Source organism: Rhamphochromis longiceps, linkage group LG18 (genome assembly GCF_057381845.1).
Source record: "Rhamphochromis longiceps isolate RC_006_pf linkage group LG18, R_longiceps_female_GT1.1, whole genome shotgun sequence".
NCBI classification, from domain to species: Eukaryota; Metazoa; Chordata; class Actinopteri; order Cichliformes; family Cichlidae; genus Rhamphochromis; species Rhamphochromis longiceps.
Window position 1 is genome coordinate 8,585,689 of NC_140574.1, and position 16,030 is coordinate 8,601,718.

At 41.2% G+C, this 16,030-nt stretch overlaps 1 protein-coding gene and 1 long non-coding RNA gene across 3 annotated transcripts in view; both read right to left on the reverse strand.

Moving 5' to 3' along the window:
• The window catches only part of LOC146647667 (zinc finger E-box-binding homeobox 1-like), an 81,498-nt gene extending 68,251 nt beyond the window's left edge, over positions 1–13,247 (reverse strand). The window contains exon 1 of one of the 2 annotated variants that reach the window (XM_085389730.1): positions 13,111–13,247. In XM_085389730.1, the coding sequence (XP_085245856.1) occupies positions 13,111–13,168 (58 nt within the window). In that variant the 5' untranslated portion in view covers positions 13,169–13,247. Of the gene's footprint in view, positions 1–11,565; positions 12,078–13,110 lie in introns of those variants that run through there. The other variant, XM_085389731.1, reaches the window with a different exon arrangement.
• LOC146647666 (uncharacterized) overlaps positions 1–16,030 on the reverse strand; it is a 302,194-nt gene that overhangs the window by 215,622 nt on the left and 70,542 nt on the right. The gene's annotated exons all lie outside the window — the stretch shown is intronic.

Here is a 16,030-nt window from a genome sequence, read left to right on the forward strand (position 1 = left end):
AATTTTCTGGTAATTAATTCATAGTTCAGGCTTTACAGGGGCAAGTATTCCTGTAATGGTGCACTGCTTTCCCACACAGCTGCTTGACAATATAAGTCCTCCCACCTCATTCACTGGACTAATGTCACAATGCTTGAATTAGTAAACACGGTGTACATATACATGGACCCAAACCAGCTAATCTGAAGCAATATGGCCTATTTTTAAGATTAATTTTAAAATCGTATACTTTTAATGCAAAAAAAAGAAATGTTTTACATAGTCTACAAACTTGATCCAAAAACTAAATATCGCCTCATTTTCCACCTAAAACTGTTGCTTTCGATAGACATTAATAGTGTTCGTATAAACTGCAACCTATTCTGAATGCTTTTGTGGTTTGACATCTGATATTTATACTTCACAGCGCACACTGAAAATTACACATGATCAACAGGTGTAAAGGTTACATCTTCCCAGCATTAAGAAGAGACACCTCTGCAAAAATAATCCTAGGCTCACTACAGTTTTATGCAATGAGCCCAATATATACTGCAGCAAAATTAGAGAGGAAACACTGGGAGGACACAGAGGTCCTGCTACAGTGACACATTTTTATAAGCAAACACCCCACAAAATCACACCTACGTGTATGTTTATGGCTAACAGCTTCCATCTTCAAAGCTATTTTCTAATGTTTGCACACAGAGTGCAGTGTACATATAGACTCTAAAGCCAATGAAGGTGGCCTTCTCAAACGTGTCTTCTTATGTGAACGCAAAGCAAGCCAAAATCCCACGGAGAGACAGCAACACAAACACGCAAACAAAAAGATGAGAAAGCCTGCGCTGTCGCTGCTCCACTCTCCACCTCTTGTCAACTCAACAGCTGACACCTCAGCAATCACGCTGCAACAGCAACACTGACACCAAAACTGCTTTGATCAACAGAAATATAAGTGCGTAAGCACAGCGGCGTTCTCAGCGGCACCGGAGAAGACTGTGTCCTATATATCCTGAATGCTCACCAAAAAAAACAAAGCGAACGGGAAATAACCATAAATCCAGCAAAGAATAAAAGCAGTAAAAACAGGAAGGAGACGATTTTTACTCCAATGACCTGTAGTTTTTTATGAATTAATATTCAACCATGAAACTAGACAACAGCTGCTGCTTTTGAATTGAATTTCTGAATCAATTTGATCAATAAAATGTCAAAAATGAATATCCTGTGAAACAAAGAAAAGCCTTACAGCTGAGCAGCTGAATATGCTCCATGTTAACCAACTGATGAACAAATTGTTTCAGCTCTACATCTACTAGGATATGAAATACAAAACATTTCAGCTGCTACTGCCTGGGACACAAATGAGGGACACAAAATCACACTTTAAGCACCGTTTGATTAAAAACTACTATCGCCAAATGTCCTCATCAAGTATGGATGCTGCACGAAGATATTCATGGCTTTTTTTTCTTGTCCATGTTTATTCTCTGTTCATTCCTGTAGCGCTCATTTCTGCTCCTGAAGGGTCCAATCACTGCAAAATTAGGATCCTTACCTTACAATATAATGCGCCTTGACACCAATGTTGTTGTGATTTAGCGCTATATAAATAAATTGAATTTAACTGATTGCATCTGGAGAGAGTTACTACTGCTTAAGCTGATCAAAAAAGCCCCTTAATGTTAAAAAGTGTCTTTGGTGACAACCTTCAATCCTAAACCCTAAATATATATATTTGAAAGTATTTTTACTCACTTCTACTCCACAAGGTCGAACCAGGAAATATTTTGCACATTTATCAACCATTCGATGAGTCATTTTTGCATTTTTTAAATTTTTTGTTTTTTCATCAGTCCGTTAAAACGATGACTACCACAATTGGTATGCTAGTGGAAAATCCCCTTGCTTTTATTTTGATCTTCGATATAACTTAGTCTCCTCCTCCAGATGAATTCCAGTTTTGGACTACACCTGGTGATGACAGTTCTTCTTTTGCTCTGACGAGCCAGGGAAGGGTCGCTCTTACCAGAAACGTCTGGAGGTGGCAAGCTGCTTCACGTGATACCACACCAAGCTCCCCAAGGCTTCAAAGTAGCACAAAAAAATAGCAGCTGCGGTCCAAGAGTGTGGAATTACAGTGTGCCTGTGTGACGAGAGGAAGTTCATTAAATTCCTCAATTATATTTGTCACAAAGCACTTGGAGATTAAGACACAAACACTGCTACTGCCAGGAATAGAATCCAAATCTGTGCAAAACTGTCACAGAGTCACTATAGGCTGAGTCGCTATCACGGCGTGATTCAATAACAGCAGCAAAAACACATATTCAAATAAAATGCTTGCAGAGTATGACTTTCAGATAGTGCTGACACCCTGCCAAGAACCACTGTGGAGTGCTAATGTGGTTATTGTCACAGCTTCAGTACAAACGTGTTGCTTCTTGCCTACAGCCCATCAAAACCCGTGCGATCTTCTCACGCAGCAAGCCACCTCAATTACGGCAGCGTCACCTCCGGCTCCATCGGCCCTTCATCCTTCCAGTCTGAGAGTAATTCATGAGGGCTGTGTGGCCTCCATTAGCACTCCTCCGCAGGGACGGGACAGACTCTAAAGCACAGCATTCAGGGAGCACACAGGGGCCCCGCACTTTACCCTAACAGCTTCATCAACCCTCCATCCCTAGAGCCTCACACATACACACACACACAATCTCTGGAGGGCCCAATTAGCAGCCATCACCTGTAATTCAATAACAACACTCCCTTTCTTTCAGCCACTCCAGCGCTCTCTTTCTCTCGACTGTGAATTTGCTTGCATAATTTAAAAAGAACGGCGCTTAATGTTCTCCTGCATCAACAAACTAATCTAAATCTACAATGACAGTCTAATAGATTTGAATAGACTTTCAGATCATGTGTGCAAGCGAGGTGCGTTCCACCTTCTGGTGTTCGCTTTCACAAGCTTCATACATCATCCTGCTGGCTCCACGGACAGCAAATCAAGCCCACGGGATACAGAACAGATGAGAGACAGAGTTCACAATCCACGTCTCTAATCAAATCCTCTGTTCTCTCCTAACTTATTCAGCTTCTATGCCTCCTATGTGGCAAGTGAAGGAAGGGAGTGAACCCCACAATAAAGAGTAGCTTAACCACAAAAACTACAGGCAACAGAACCAATGAAAGATGTGTCCTGCAAGCAACTTCTTTTGTCCCAACAACAGATCAAAAGACACAAAAAGAGACATTTTCATTCTGGATTTGAGAAGTCTAAACTGTCAAATGCATTTTTGTTACAAAAAGAAAACAAACATGAGTCTTTTAGTTTCCAATTAACTTTCTGTTGATCGAGCAGACATGTGTTATATCAATAAACCTAAAAACACCCATTTCTACAAGAAGACTCAAAATTATGAGTCAACACAGCAAGTGTTCAAGCAGCAGTGTGAAAGGTGAGAATAAATCGCTCAGCTTTGCCTCCAATCTCTTCTCCAATCTTTCTTCCAGTCCCAGCAGCAGCACAGCAGGACTGCTGGGACACTCCTCTGAGTCTCAGGAGTGTCTTTAATGAGTCGGGCCATTCCTAACCCACCTGTCCACTGCTCTTGATTTATGTCTCCTGAGACCAGAAGCACTGCCAGGACGTCGCCCTCCTACTCCTACAGTTATTTTTTTTCATATTGTTTTCTTTTTTTGGTTTGGATGGAAGTGGCTTACTATGAAGAATGAAAACAGAAATGGAATTAATCACAGTGACGTCAGACAGAAAGTAAAAAAATACTCACATTTGCTCTCAAATAAGCAAAGAAACACAAAGGGAAGCACATTTCAGATGCAAGAACTAAAGAATATGGTGTCTGAAAGGTTACTGTCAGACAGCACTAAAAAATTTAAAGTAGTTTATTTTGCAGAATATATATTTTTTCCACTTCTGGAGCAGAGATACATAATGCAAATCTGGCATTACAAAACCTGATTCATTGGTGTATGTCTAATGTTTAGTCAGCTGACCAGCTCATTACTCAAACAGTCACTACAGCTCAGCTTGCTGCTATGACTCAGTGGTAGTAAGAGAAGAAAAACTCTTTAGTTCTGTATTGTGTCAAATGTGGAGATCAGAAGTGAACTAAGGTTTTATTCTTTTAATGATTCCACTGCTGTGCACATTACTGCACTTTAGTTTATTCATTTCCACTTTTACTCTGCTCTCAGCTCTGCGTGCATTTTTTGCACCAGCCTCCCCACACCTGTCGCTTTTTGGTTTACCTTTGAGAAGTGTCCCAATTTTAAACAGTAAATCAAAGCGAGTATAGCCTATCACAGGCAGGTGGCACTCCACTTCAGTGACCAGCACACGCAAAAATTACAAATCAACTTAATCTCTACTGTACGGCGCCCTCGCCCTCGGATCGGCACTTTGCCTGGAGGCGGCGTTCACTGATTTCCTCTGTTCTCCTTTTCCGCCGGCAGAAGAAGAAAAGAGAATGGAGGATGGCAGGGTATGCAAATTGTACCACCGCCAAAGAAGAAGGAGAGGAGTTTCCCACCGGCTGAGTGCGAAACGAGTGCTCCCCCTCTCCCAGGACTTTGAATGGGACTCTTTCTTTTTGAACACACTTGCCTGCACGCGCACACACACACACACACACACAAACATAACCCACAAAATCTCACAAAAGAGTTAATGCATTCAATATCTGAGTGCATTAAAGCGCTCTTATAAATGAACACGTATGCATTATTTTAAGGCGGTGGTCAGCAGCAGCAGATCGGCCTCCCTCCCACCCTTAGCTGCTAGGGGAACCTCTCGAATGCATGAATATTCAGGTGGCAGAAAGGGAACAAAAAAAGGCAACAGCAAAGCGTGTTAATTGTGAAAACGGGTTAGACCACCTGTAAGACGTTTGGCAGTTCCTCCGAGATTTTATGCACTGGTGGCGCTGGAGGTAATTTTCAGTTCTGGTTCCACATTTGGCTTTGTTTAGAGCGTAGGTGGCAGAGAGCAAACTTTGTATTCAAAACATCGATTTTTAACGGCGCTGTAAAGTCAGAAGGATTTGGCCTAACGATAATCTTATTTTAATATGACACGGCAGAAAATGAGCTTTCTGGTGCCTCTCAAAACATTTTGTTTTCTGGGAAGAATAATGACTACAGTCTTGCTTTTTTTCAGCAGCATGAAGCACAGGATGACTGAAAGAAATATAGAATCTGCTAAAGTAAATGCAGCTTTTACAGTAGCAATTAATAGAACAAAGGTATTATTTAGTGCTAATACAGAAACGCAGTGGTGATGATGATGGACACCTACAAAACAACATGTTTTAATGGACAAAGACGTCATCACATTTTAAAGCGAGCTCTTTTAAAATGACATTAGTAAACAGGCACAGTTTAGTTTTCACAGCCTTTTATTTGACTACTTCCTTGTAATCTTCATGCAGAACAGAAAGAAATTAACACCGAAACTCTGAGCATCCTCATTCTGGTCACCGCTGCACAGTTTCTCTCAGCATACGGCATCTTGTACTGTACCTTCTGCTATAACACAGCTTGAGGGCTGCTCCACTGACCTCTGACCTCGCCGTGAAGGACACAGAATTTGCCTGCATCTTTTTTTTTTTTAATCTTTATTTAGACAACTCTGCTCTTTGCAGCCTGAATGACACAATTAGTTGCTCTCAGTTTCATGTTAAATCAGAGGGCGCCGCACCATTTCCTTTTCACCTTGACTAAAAATAAGTCTCACGTTGAGTGTTCACGAGCTGCAGGGGCAAAGCGCTCACACCTGCATGACAACAGGCACGGCTGGGCTGGGTCATGTTTTTAGTCATCTGTCAAGCCAGCACAGCTAATAAGTTGATTGTGATTGTTGCTGCTATATTGGGTTTACCTCAGAGCCTTCACACATGTACAGTAAGGCAACATGAATGCGACGCATCAAAAGAAGCTGCTACAAAAGAAAATGTTTCTTATGTTGGTCACACACAAATGTAGAGGATGAGGTAATAACGTCCGCTGAAAGGTGGAGAAGCTGCTCTGCTTTTCGATAAGGTCGTGGTGCACTACTTCAACAGATTTCTGTGTTGACTTTACAAATCTAAGTGGAGCACATGAGTCACTGCTGGATATCTATCAAAAAGGACTCGTGTTTTATTAACCTGATCACGGATAGACAGCATTAAAAACTATCAGCTTTCCAATACTCCCTGTTTGGGCCATTCGTTCAAATATAGTATCTGATCAGCTTTTTAATGTGCATAAAACATGAATACAACCAAAGCAATAAATGTAACAGTGACTTGAAATGAAGAAAACTGACAGTATAGCTATCAAATACCTGACTGTGTTACCGTTTTTGTTGTTGTTTGATTGTTTTATATTTACCAATTCATAGAAAGAGCTACGTTCAGCAGCTCTCTTGTTCAGAAAGGTTCACCAAAGATGGTAACCCCACATGATTTGGCAGCTTTTAGTCCCGACGTCCTTCATGATGTGATTTGTGTTTCCTCCTGCTGACTGTGATAAACTCATCGACGTATTCACATTTAACTTTGATGTTTACATTTGTTACCAACAGATACACCATACAAACTTCAACCTAATGAACTGTCTGACTCTTTTATCTGATTTAAAGCTAGCACTACAGAAACACTGTACAATTCAGAAAGCTTAAAAGCTTAAACAGCCATTCAAATCTAATCCACACGCCTCGATTAGGCCACAATGAGTCGGCTGCCTTCACTTTCCGTGCCTGATCTGTCAAGGTGCCTTTATCAGCACACGTCATCTAATTGAAGCAACAGCATTCAGCGGGAACCGCTGATGTTCCCTCACAGGCACTTTGTTAATGCATGTAAATCCAAACAAGCAAGTCTGTGTTGTCATGCAAAGCCTGGAGGAAAGTAGCAGCTTCCCACCTTGATGCTAACATCCCCACAATACACAATGCACACACACACAGAGCTCAATTAGTCACAGCAGCAGCATCAGTTAGCCCTGATGCACCTCCCCCTCTGGACCATAAAAAGCGATAGGGAGGGGCTAAAGCTGAGCGGCTAAAGACATCCTGTAGTGCTTTGTCATTCCATAGCCCCATTTGTGCAAAGGAAACACACACACACACACACACACACACACAGCTTCAGGCTTTTTAGCACAAGGAGAAAGTAACTTCAATGATCACTGGCCATAGATCAATTAACAGCTAATGTTGACCACAACCACTTCTAATACCAGTCAGACCACTTCCCTCTGAAGCGCTCATCTCCCTCACAAACAGCAGAGGCGGCTGTGCGAGTAAGTGTTCACATAACACTCAAGTAATATTAAAAATAATAGCCTTACATGCAACAACTGCATTGGCTAGAGCATGTCCAGATAAAAATACAGGGTTGCATTACAGAAACAACTTGGATTTTGTGTAATTCCATTTGCTAAATGCAATTATAAGCCATTATAACGTCAATCATTTGATACCCAGCTAATCTAATGAGTGTAACAGCCAGTGTTAGCTTGCAAATAAATGTTCAGCATTACCTCTGAGGCCTCACATGACTCTGTGGGACTGTGTGAAAGACAGCTGCAACTGGAGCACCTGAGGGTGACCTCAAGAATATAGTTCAGACATAAAGATAAAAGAGACCTATTAAACAGGCTGCCACTTTTATATGCAACCCATCTTCCCGTAACGAAAGTATGTGTGCAGCTTTTCTGTGTTGCTTTGCACCAAAAATACAGTCCTGCACAGTGAAATATCAAGCAGTGATTTCAGATAATAAGCTCAATTAAGTAGCAGCTATGGTCCTTTCACAATCAGGCGAAGCTTGGTGGTACAACATGCAAGACATTAACAGTGCAATACGGCAACTAGAGAGGAGTGCTCATAAATACGAGGGAGAAGGAAAATGCCATTCATCCACACATCAAACAACAGCAGCCTGATCAAAGAGGCCCAGCATTCACTGATTCACACCAAGAAATGTCTGTTTTGTTGACCTGATATTAAAGAGCACTCACTGAGAAGAGTCACTGAAAGCTGTCTGTCACTGCAGCAGCATTGATTCTACTGGCAATGCTGCATGTCATTTCTCCAAATGCACATCTGCCAGTTAAATATTGATTATGAATAAGAATATTTGCATTAGCACAACATCAATTATAGAGGTACAGCTGAAATCAAAATGGCAACCTAAACAAAAACAACCCCATCAGCAATCACTCCGAGAACAACTCTCACTTCCAGAGTACAGACGGTGGTGACGGCAGAGTCCTGGCTCGCTTTTACGTACAGTATGAGTATCCAAGCCTGGGAGTAGGCCGCTGTGTTTATCCTGTCAAGGTATGTTAACACCAAGCTGCATTCCTGTAGTCCCTAAATTGCAGTGTTAGATTACAGCCCAGCTGAGAGTGCAGCACTTTAAAGGCGCTGGATGATGAAGCCGTGACCAAAGCAGCGGCAGCAACAGGCAGGGCACATGGAGGGCACACACCTGCCATTTACAGTTGTACTGCAGACAGTTAGCATGGCAAAAACAACTTCACACTTTAGCTTGAGCTCTTTTTCCTGCCAGACATCTGTATTATATACTTCAAAAATAGTATATTTGTTTTATGTGCACTAAATGTACAGATTAACTTCATCTTGGAAAAAAATGAGGGTTACTGGAGGTCTTTGCTTGGCTTTTGCATCGACATGTTCACAGGAAAATCATTTATGTTGAGAGCCAGAGGAAGGCAAGCTCTCTGCCAGCTATCATTAAAACCAGACAGGTTGGGTTTAGTTTGTTTAGATAGGCGAGAACAATGCTATTTGAAGTTGGGTGGCACAATATCACAGCACAGAGACAAGTGGAAATGAGACCCAGTGCTCTTTCAAGAAAACTGCCATGTGGCTTGTTATTAATGGATAAAGGCACAACTCCAGAAAATGACAAAAACCAGACGTGAAGATGTTAAACCTGACATTCTGTGCTGCTCATACATAAATAATATGAGTCAAAGACAAATCAAATTATGTAGTTTTTTTATCTTTTGGTTCCTAACTAGCTCCAGAGGAGGCACTGCAGCAAAGACCACAGTCAATGATTAGCTTAAATTACAAGGTCTGGAAGCAGATCGCTATCATCGCCAACTTGACTTCTATCAGTGACAGATTACCTGCTCCATCTGATAACGATCTGCTAATGTTTTTGTTAAGTGCTCTGGTTCAGTAAAACCTAATTGTCCAAAGTAAAGAAATGCAAAAAATCAAACTGGAGATTTTGAGCAAGAGGAAGACAAATGAAGTCATAAATGGGCCCTTAGAACATAAACAAAGCAGATATTAGGCTAATAATGTACAATACAGCTATCAGTGATTTCAGTCATTCTTCTAACGTGTAACTGTAAAATGTGCTATGATTCATTATAAAAACTTAATTAAAGGGAACAAGGCAGACTGGACCCAGGCAAATGTGAGTTGTTAGGAGCAGAGCTATAAACAATTACCTGATTGTTCTACTGACAGAAGATTAATTGAAGAACCATTCTCATATTCTTTTAGTTGATTAGGTAATATTATTAATAAAAAAGTAAACAGCCTCTATTTCCAGCATCTGAAATGACTGCTTTTGCTTTTTAAGCTTAATCTAGGTTCTCTCTCTACTGTTTGTGGAGCACAGCAATAGGGCTGCAGTAGTATAGAGACCGTGTGCTTTACCAAAAATTGACAGATTGTTATTATTTTTAAGCATTTGCTGATCTACAGCGTTTAAAAAAAAATTAACAAGCTAGTAATGGGATTGGAAAGCTGTAGCAAATTGTTTAATGTGTCAGAAACACACACAAACTTACAGCTTACAGCTTTTCTGGCAGTTTATTGCAAAACAGAGACATCAAACTTGTGGCAGTGGAGCTTTGGTACACCTGAGTCACACACAATGCTCTGTCCTACTCTGATTCTGCACTAGAATCAGACTAAGTGATAACAAAGCAGTTGCACGGATGCTAAAAATCTACTTGTCTTCCCAAACATAAAGTAGACCGGGACTTAATAAAGCAATCAGAACCCAATCGATCAAATAAATACAGCTGATGATGTAAGTGACATCTAATGGACATTCATAACAGACAGAATCTGACAGGTGTATCATCTCCTTGCTTCCTCAAAAACCTGTACATACATATTTGACCGATCAACAACGTGCTTCTGTTTTCATTCTTACCTGATGCAATAACTGTAGAAGGCCACATATATTTCTGATATGTACACAACATTAAAAAAAAAACATAAACCACTGCAATTCTACAAAGTCAGCAACTTGAAAATGTTATCTGGGGATTAGTGAAATTATAATAAGCATCTTTGGTAAATATGTGATAATTTATAGGGAAAATATACAAGCATTTAATCACAAAATGAATCAGCATATACCTAATTAAGATGTCATCCTCCTTAATGAGTAAAATCTAAAAGGTGAAATCTAGCTAAAATTACCTAAGCAACCTGAGTATTCACCTGCAAGACCAAGGATGAGGAAGTAATCCAGCTTTATTTAATTATAAAGGGTCCATTTATATGAGTATCAGGTAAGGTGAGCATTTTAACGTGACAAAGAAAGAAGCTTTTCAGGGACTTTAGTTGATTAAATCAGCAGCTGGTTGCCACATCACGGTGACGACGACTGGTTGGAGGTCATGGTACATTAGCACAGGCTAATATTTGGTACATCAGCTCTTTTAAAAATCGAAGAGGTAGCTGAGGACAAACATCGTGTGTGCCACCTGGATCAAAAGGTAACAGGAAACGAAAAAGAAAACACACACGTGTAAAGAGGAAGGGTGGAAACGAACCGAAAGGCAGAAGGCGGATGAGTTTCACCTGCAGCACATGAAAGCGCTGCGCACTGAATCACAACACCTTTTGCCATCTTGATTGTGCGCCCCATTACACGGACCGGGATGCGCTCCTTTCCCGTTACAGGCTCGTTTCACCTCAAATTTTAGAGGATGTACAGAAATGAGGAGCTAAGAAGCATTCCCATCAAGAAACCGTGGCTTAAACGCCGAGATCGCCACGAGAAAATCGGTGAAAATACACCTTTATAGGTGTTGCATCACCTTGCGTACCTGGCTGTCTCCGGTCCAGAAAAAAAGCAGCAACCCCGCCTTCACTGCAGTAATGGTACTGACCGCCATTCCCTTCCGCACACTGCTCGGGAAATTGTATAACGAACTATCAGCACAATGGATGGACACGGGAGGTTTGACGGTGAGCCACATAATCAACACTGTTATCGCACATGGTGAGGAATAGGGGAAGAATAGCCACCTTATGCCCCGCTCATTTTCCAGAGCAGACACACACACGGAGAGCTGTGGGGGTGCACTCGAACAAACGAGGCAACCGGTCCCACAAAAAATACATAAAAGGGGGATAAATCATGTTCAAGTGGGTCAGAAAAACGTGTCGATGCCATAAACACCGCCAGAATAAAGAGGGGTTGTTTAAAAAAAATGGGAGACGAGCAACCATTCGAAGCTGGCATGGTGCACACGGTGAGAAGTACCAGAAATAAATATTTAAATAATCACGTCTACCTGCACAAGTTGACATTTGGAGCGGTTTTTCTGGCTCCTCACGACACGCAGAGCTTTTAGGAAACGGCGAGCAGATCCTGTTCCGTGAACGGTCGAGAGCCGCAGGTGTTATTTGTGTTTATTTATAGGCCATTGGTCAGCCCCGTTATCCGCGTTCAGGTAAACATGATGATGATGATGGTGATGATGATGATGGCTCCCGTGTAGACGCGCAGAGTCACCGTCGTGTCGTCAGCAGGAGGGGGAAAAAGGTGCTTTCCAGCCCCTCGGCTCACAGACACACCATGCCTCATAACGGTACCCAAAAATATATATATTTATGGGTTTACTTTTTTTATTGGTGGATGCAACGAAAGAGGGGGAGAGTACAGGTAAGGAACTGGCCAATGAGGGAGTCCGGATGTAGGTGGGTGTAATAACGTTAAATTTAGACAGTCCTTTGGAGCCAAACTCTATTTACACTTTCTTTACTTCGTAAAAAGAATGAGATCGTTTTCATAATGAGATATGTGAGATAAATCCCAGCGATCCTGTATAAACACCACTAAGCAGCTAACCGGTAATTACGTATTATTTCCTTTTAATACATAAAAAGCAGCAAAAACAATATATATTTCCAGTATTGTGGCATGTAAACAAACCCGAATTTACCAGTAAAAGAAGCAAAAGTCGAAAACGTGTAATTGAAGCAATCTGCGAGGGAATCGAGAAAAAGCACGCCGAATAAGGAGAAAATGCTAAATGAATAAAGGTACGCTGGTTCAAACGGAGACTAAATGCATGCACGCGTGAAAATAAACTCGCGAAACCTACCTACTTCTGCAGAGTAAACAATACAATATACACGCTTACCTTAAGTAAGACAGCATGTGTACTTGCAGTTGGAGCAGGGAGGGGTAAAGTGGACTTGAAATAAACATCCCATGTCTTTGCCATCACCGGAGCAGCACAAAAATAAATAAATAAATAAGTCCACCACAACAGCGTGATCCACCATCCGGCCATCAAAACAACACCCATAAAGTAAAGTTATCTTCAACAGAGAGCGACCACCAGCTCCGTCAGGGGGGCCGAGCAAGCAGCAAGTTAGCATGAAACTAACTAACACCGCAACAACCTCGCCCTAAAAGCTCACACTCTCAACTACAAGCTGCGCTCAGCGGGCCACGTTGTTATGCGAAAGCCCCGCAACCTGCCGCCAAGTGCTGCCGTCGTTACAAAACTGACCAAAAAAAAAAGAAAAGTGGAAAAAACAAAGAGCAAAGTGGAAAATGCAAACAAGTCTAAAAGCGCTCCTCGGGTTATTCTAGCAGGCAGATAACGGTTCACTCAGTCGGGTTTGCCCCATGCACCGCTAGGCGGAGAGAGAGAAGCCAGCCAGGTATAACGGTACACCACCACACTGGGATATGAACGCACTAATACGGACCAAAACTCCCTAAAATGTGCTCCAACTAACTTCCAAAAGTCCCCAGAAGAGGTGGACAGCTCATCGACAGCCCGCCTGCCTCGACCAGCAGCGGTTACGGCAGAGTTTGGACTTACCGCTGCTCCTCCTCGGGTTCGCCTGTTTTCTGCGCTTACACCTGGGGCCATCCGCCATGATCCTCTCGCTGAGTCTGAAACGCAGCGGCTCGCAAGTCACCTCCCTCCCTCCTCCTCCTCCTGTCTCTCCCGCCTCCCCCCACCTCCTCTCTTCCTCACCCCTCCCATCCACTTTACGACATCACCTTCTTCCTCGCAGAAACACCTGGTTTGCGACAGACTGCCCGCTTTTACGGCATCACCTTCTCAAACACCTCAGCACATGGCCCCTCCTACTGGCCGCACATGGGCGAGCTGGGAGCTCAGCTGCTGCTGCTGGTAACACTGCTGCTGTGTCAGAGTGGGTCCTGCTCGCACGCTGGCTGTGCCACCCACCTGACTGCTGAGTGGGAGATTGAAAAGTGTAGCAGTAAGGTGTTTCTCTGCAGGTGGAAAAGTAGAAACGTGGCGACACAGAAGAGCTAAGGGGGGTGTCAATAAGTCACTGATAAGAAGTGCTGGAGGAACACTGGGAAACATACAAGTCAAAGCCATGAACTAATTGATTAATTAAGAAGTCAGCTGGGTTTCAGTTTTCACACTTTATCAGCAAAGTGGCAAATTTGTTGTTGATTAGTTACAATTGATAGTTACACTGGAGTAGGTGATAATGGAAATACTCAAGTTCAAATTAGTACTCAAAGTTCCTGAGTGTTTCAAATTCAGCTTTAGTAGTCAGTGTTATCAGAGACACACAGAAGCCATAATTTACTGTATATTACATTGTTGTGTCATTATAAATAGTCTACAGTGTTGTTGAGGTGAAGCTAATTTACCTTTTTAATTTTAACTGTAACAGTGTAGTTTGCGTGTGTGTTTTTAAAGCGTGTTCTTAAAGTCCTTAAATAGATGTGATGTGGTTGAAGTGTGATGTATAAAGTAGCCGAGTGGTAAATATTGTACTTTTTAGCTCATTGCATGTGCTTGATACCTGTGCTTACACTGCAGATTTAGATAATAAAGCAAACTATAGTCTAATCAATAAATGAAGCATGTTGTAAGTGCATGTGTTATATGTTAGAATATAGTAGACTGAGACTTTTTCAGTAATGTCATTTGCATGTGGATATTTATATATAAACAGTAATGTGCTGTGGGATGATGGGAAATAAGTGCAATAAAACATTGAAATATCTGCAAACATACATTGGAATACAGTATATAAGATGAAAACTGAGTTTTTACAATTCTAACAAGCACCTTTATTCTTCAGTGGTGCCTGAACTTTCACAGCTAAGCTTTCTTGTAATTTCCTAAAGTGGTCTTTAAAATCAGTTCTTCAGGGTTCTTGAAGGACATCCAGAGTTCTTCTCTGTCGGCTGCCTTTTGTTTCATTCTGTGCTTCTGTAATATTGAGACTCAGGATAGTGTTCCACTGTGTATTTTTCCATCCAGGTATACTTTTAGTGCATTGACAGTGTGTTTGGGATTATTTTCATGCTGAAATTGCTGTTTTATGGTATTGCAGAGCATTTCTCATGATGCTTCAGAGAAAAGTAGATGGATCAAATGAAGGACCAGATTTAACTCTGAGGTTCCATGTGAGGTCTTTGCTGTATTTTTCATCTTTTTTCAGATTTTCAAATGAAGACAACTTTCAGATACTGTTCATCTGCTATGGGTAGTTGTTTAGACTTTCAATTTTTCTTATGTCTTCCAGTTGTGCAATTTCTAATGATTTTTTTAAGGACAAACTTCTTACCATGTCGGGATATGCCAATTTTTCCATTGATAGCTCTCTGGAAATCACCTTGTTGCTGTAGGTATACTATTTTATGTCTGCCAAACTGTGTTATCGTTGACATTTCTTTACATTCAACTACATGAAACGGGGACAAGTCTGATAATAAAAAAATTGCTAAAGATAGAATTTAAAATTGGCTATTTGCTATATTTTCTGTTATTTGTAGACACTACACTGATTCATCCCACAGGTTAAGTGCTTTACATACAAAAACAGAGATTCCTCTGAAAACAGTCAGGTGCAAGGACTGAACTAAAAATGGCAGCCAATGAGGAAAGAAAAACTATTCTAGTGAGCTTTTGTTCAAGACCACCTAAAAATAGAAGGATAGAAAAGACTGGCTGCATGGTAACAAAATATAAAAAATGAGGGAATATATTTTTATTTTGATATTTTGATTATTTGACTTTGGGATGAACACATAACTATTAGGCAAAGGTTTATTTATTTATTGTATTTATTTAGTACTACTACTAAGGAAAGCATAGGCCAGCAAAGTTAATCTGATCTCAGTGCCAGCCCATATCATGAATTAATCATCTCATACCCTTCTACACAAAGTCACAAAGGACCTGCCAATTAACCTGCTTCACCAGGCTTGCAGTTGCTATGCACCTGCAAGCCCCTTTGCAACCCACCAAGCTTCACTCCAAATGTTTAATGTAGATTTAAAATGTCCCTAACAAATAAAAATAATAATATTTTTTTTGAATATTATTCTTGAAAGACAAATGATTATCACCTAAAGGCAGCAAGTTAATACCTCATAGGAAGAAGCACTCTTGCACTTTGATTTAATCTCTTCTGATTTTCTTGCTCCTGTCAGCCTATGACAAGTGCATGAAGAGAGGCGAAGGGAGGACACTCATGGGGTTTTACTCCGTTGCATCACCTCTTGTGACCACTTCTTGTATCTTATTTATATAAACTCAAATACACTTCCATATTTATTTACACTAAAAGAAGACTCTCCTCTCACTGTCTTGTGTGTCTGTGGAAATGACAGACCCGACACCAACAGTATTTACAGTTGTACACGCTTTTTTTGCTCTGTTTTTCACTGTGCAACTTTCCAGCTGCCCTGTTTGTAGCACACACACTCTTGTCCACCTCAGGTCCCGGCACATCTTTTATAGA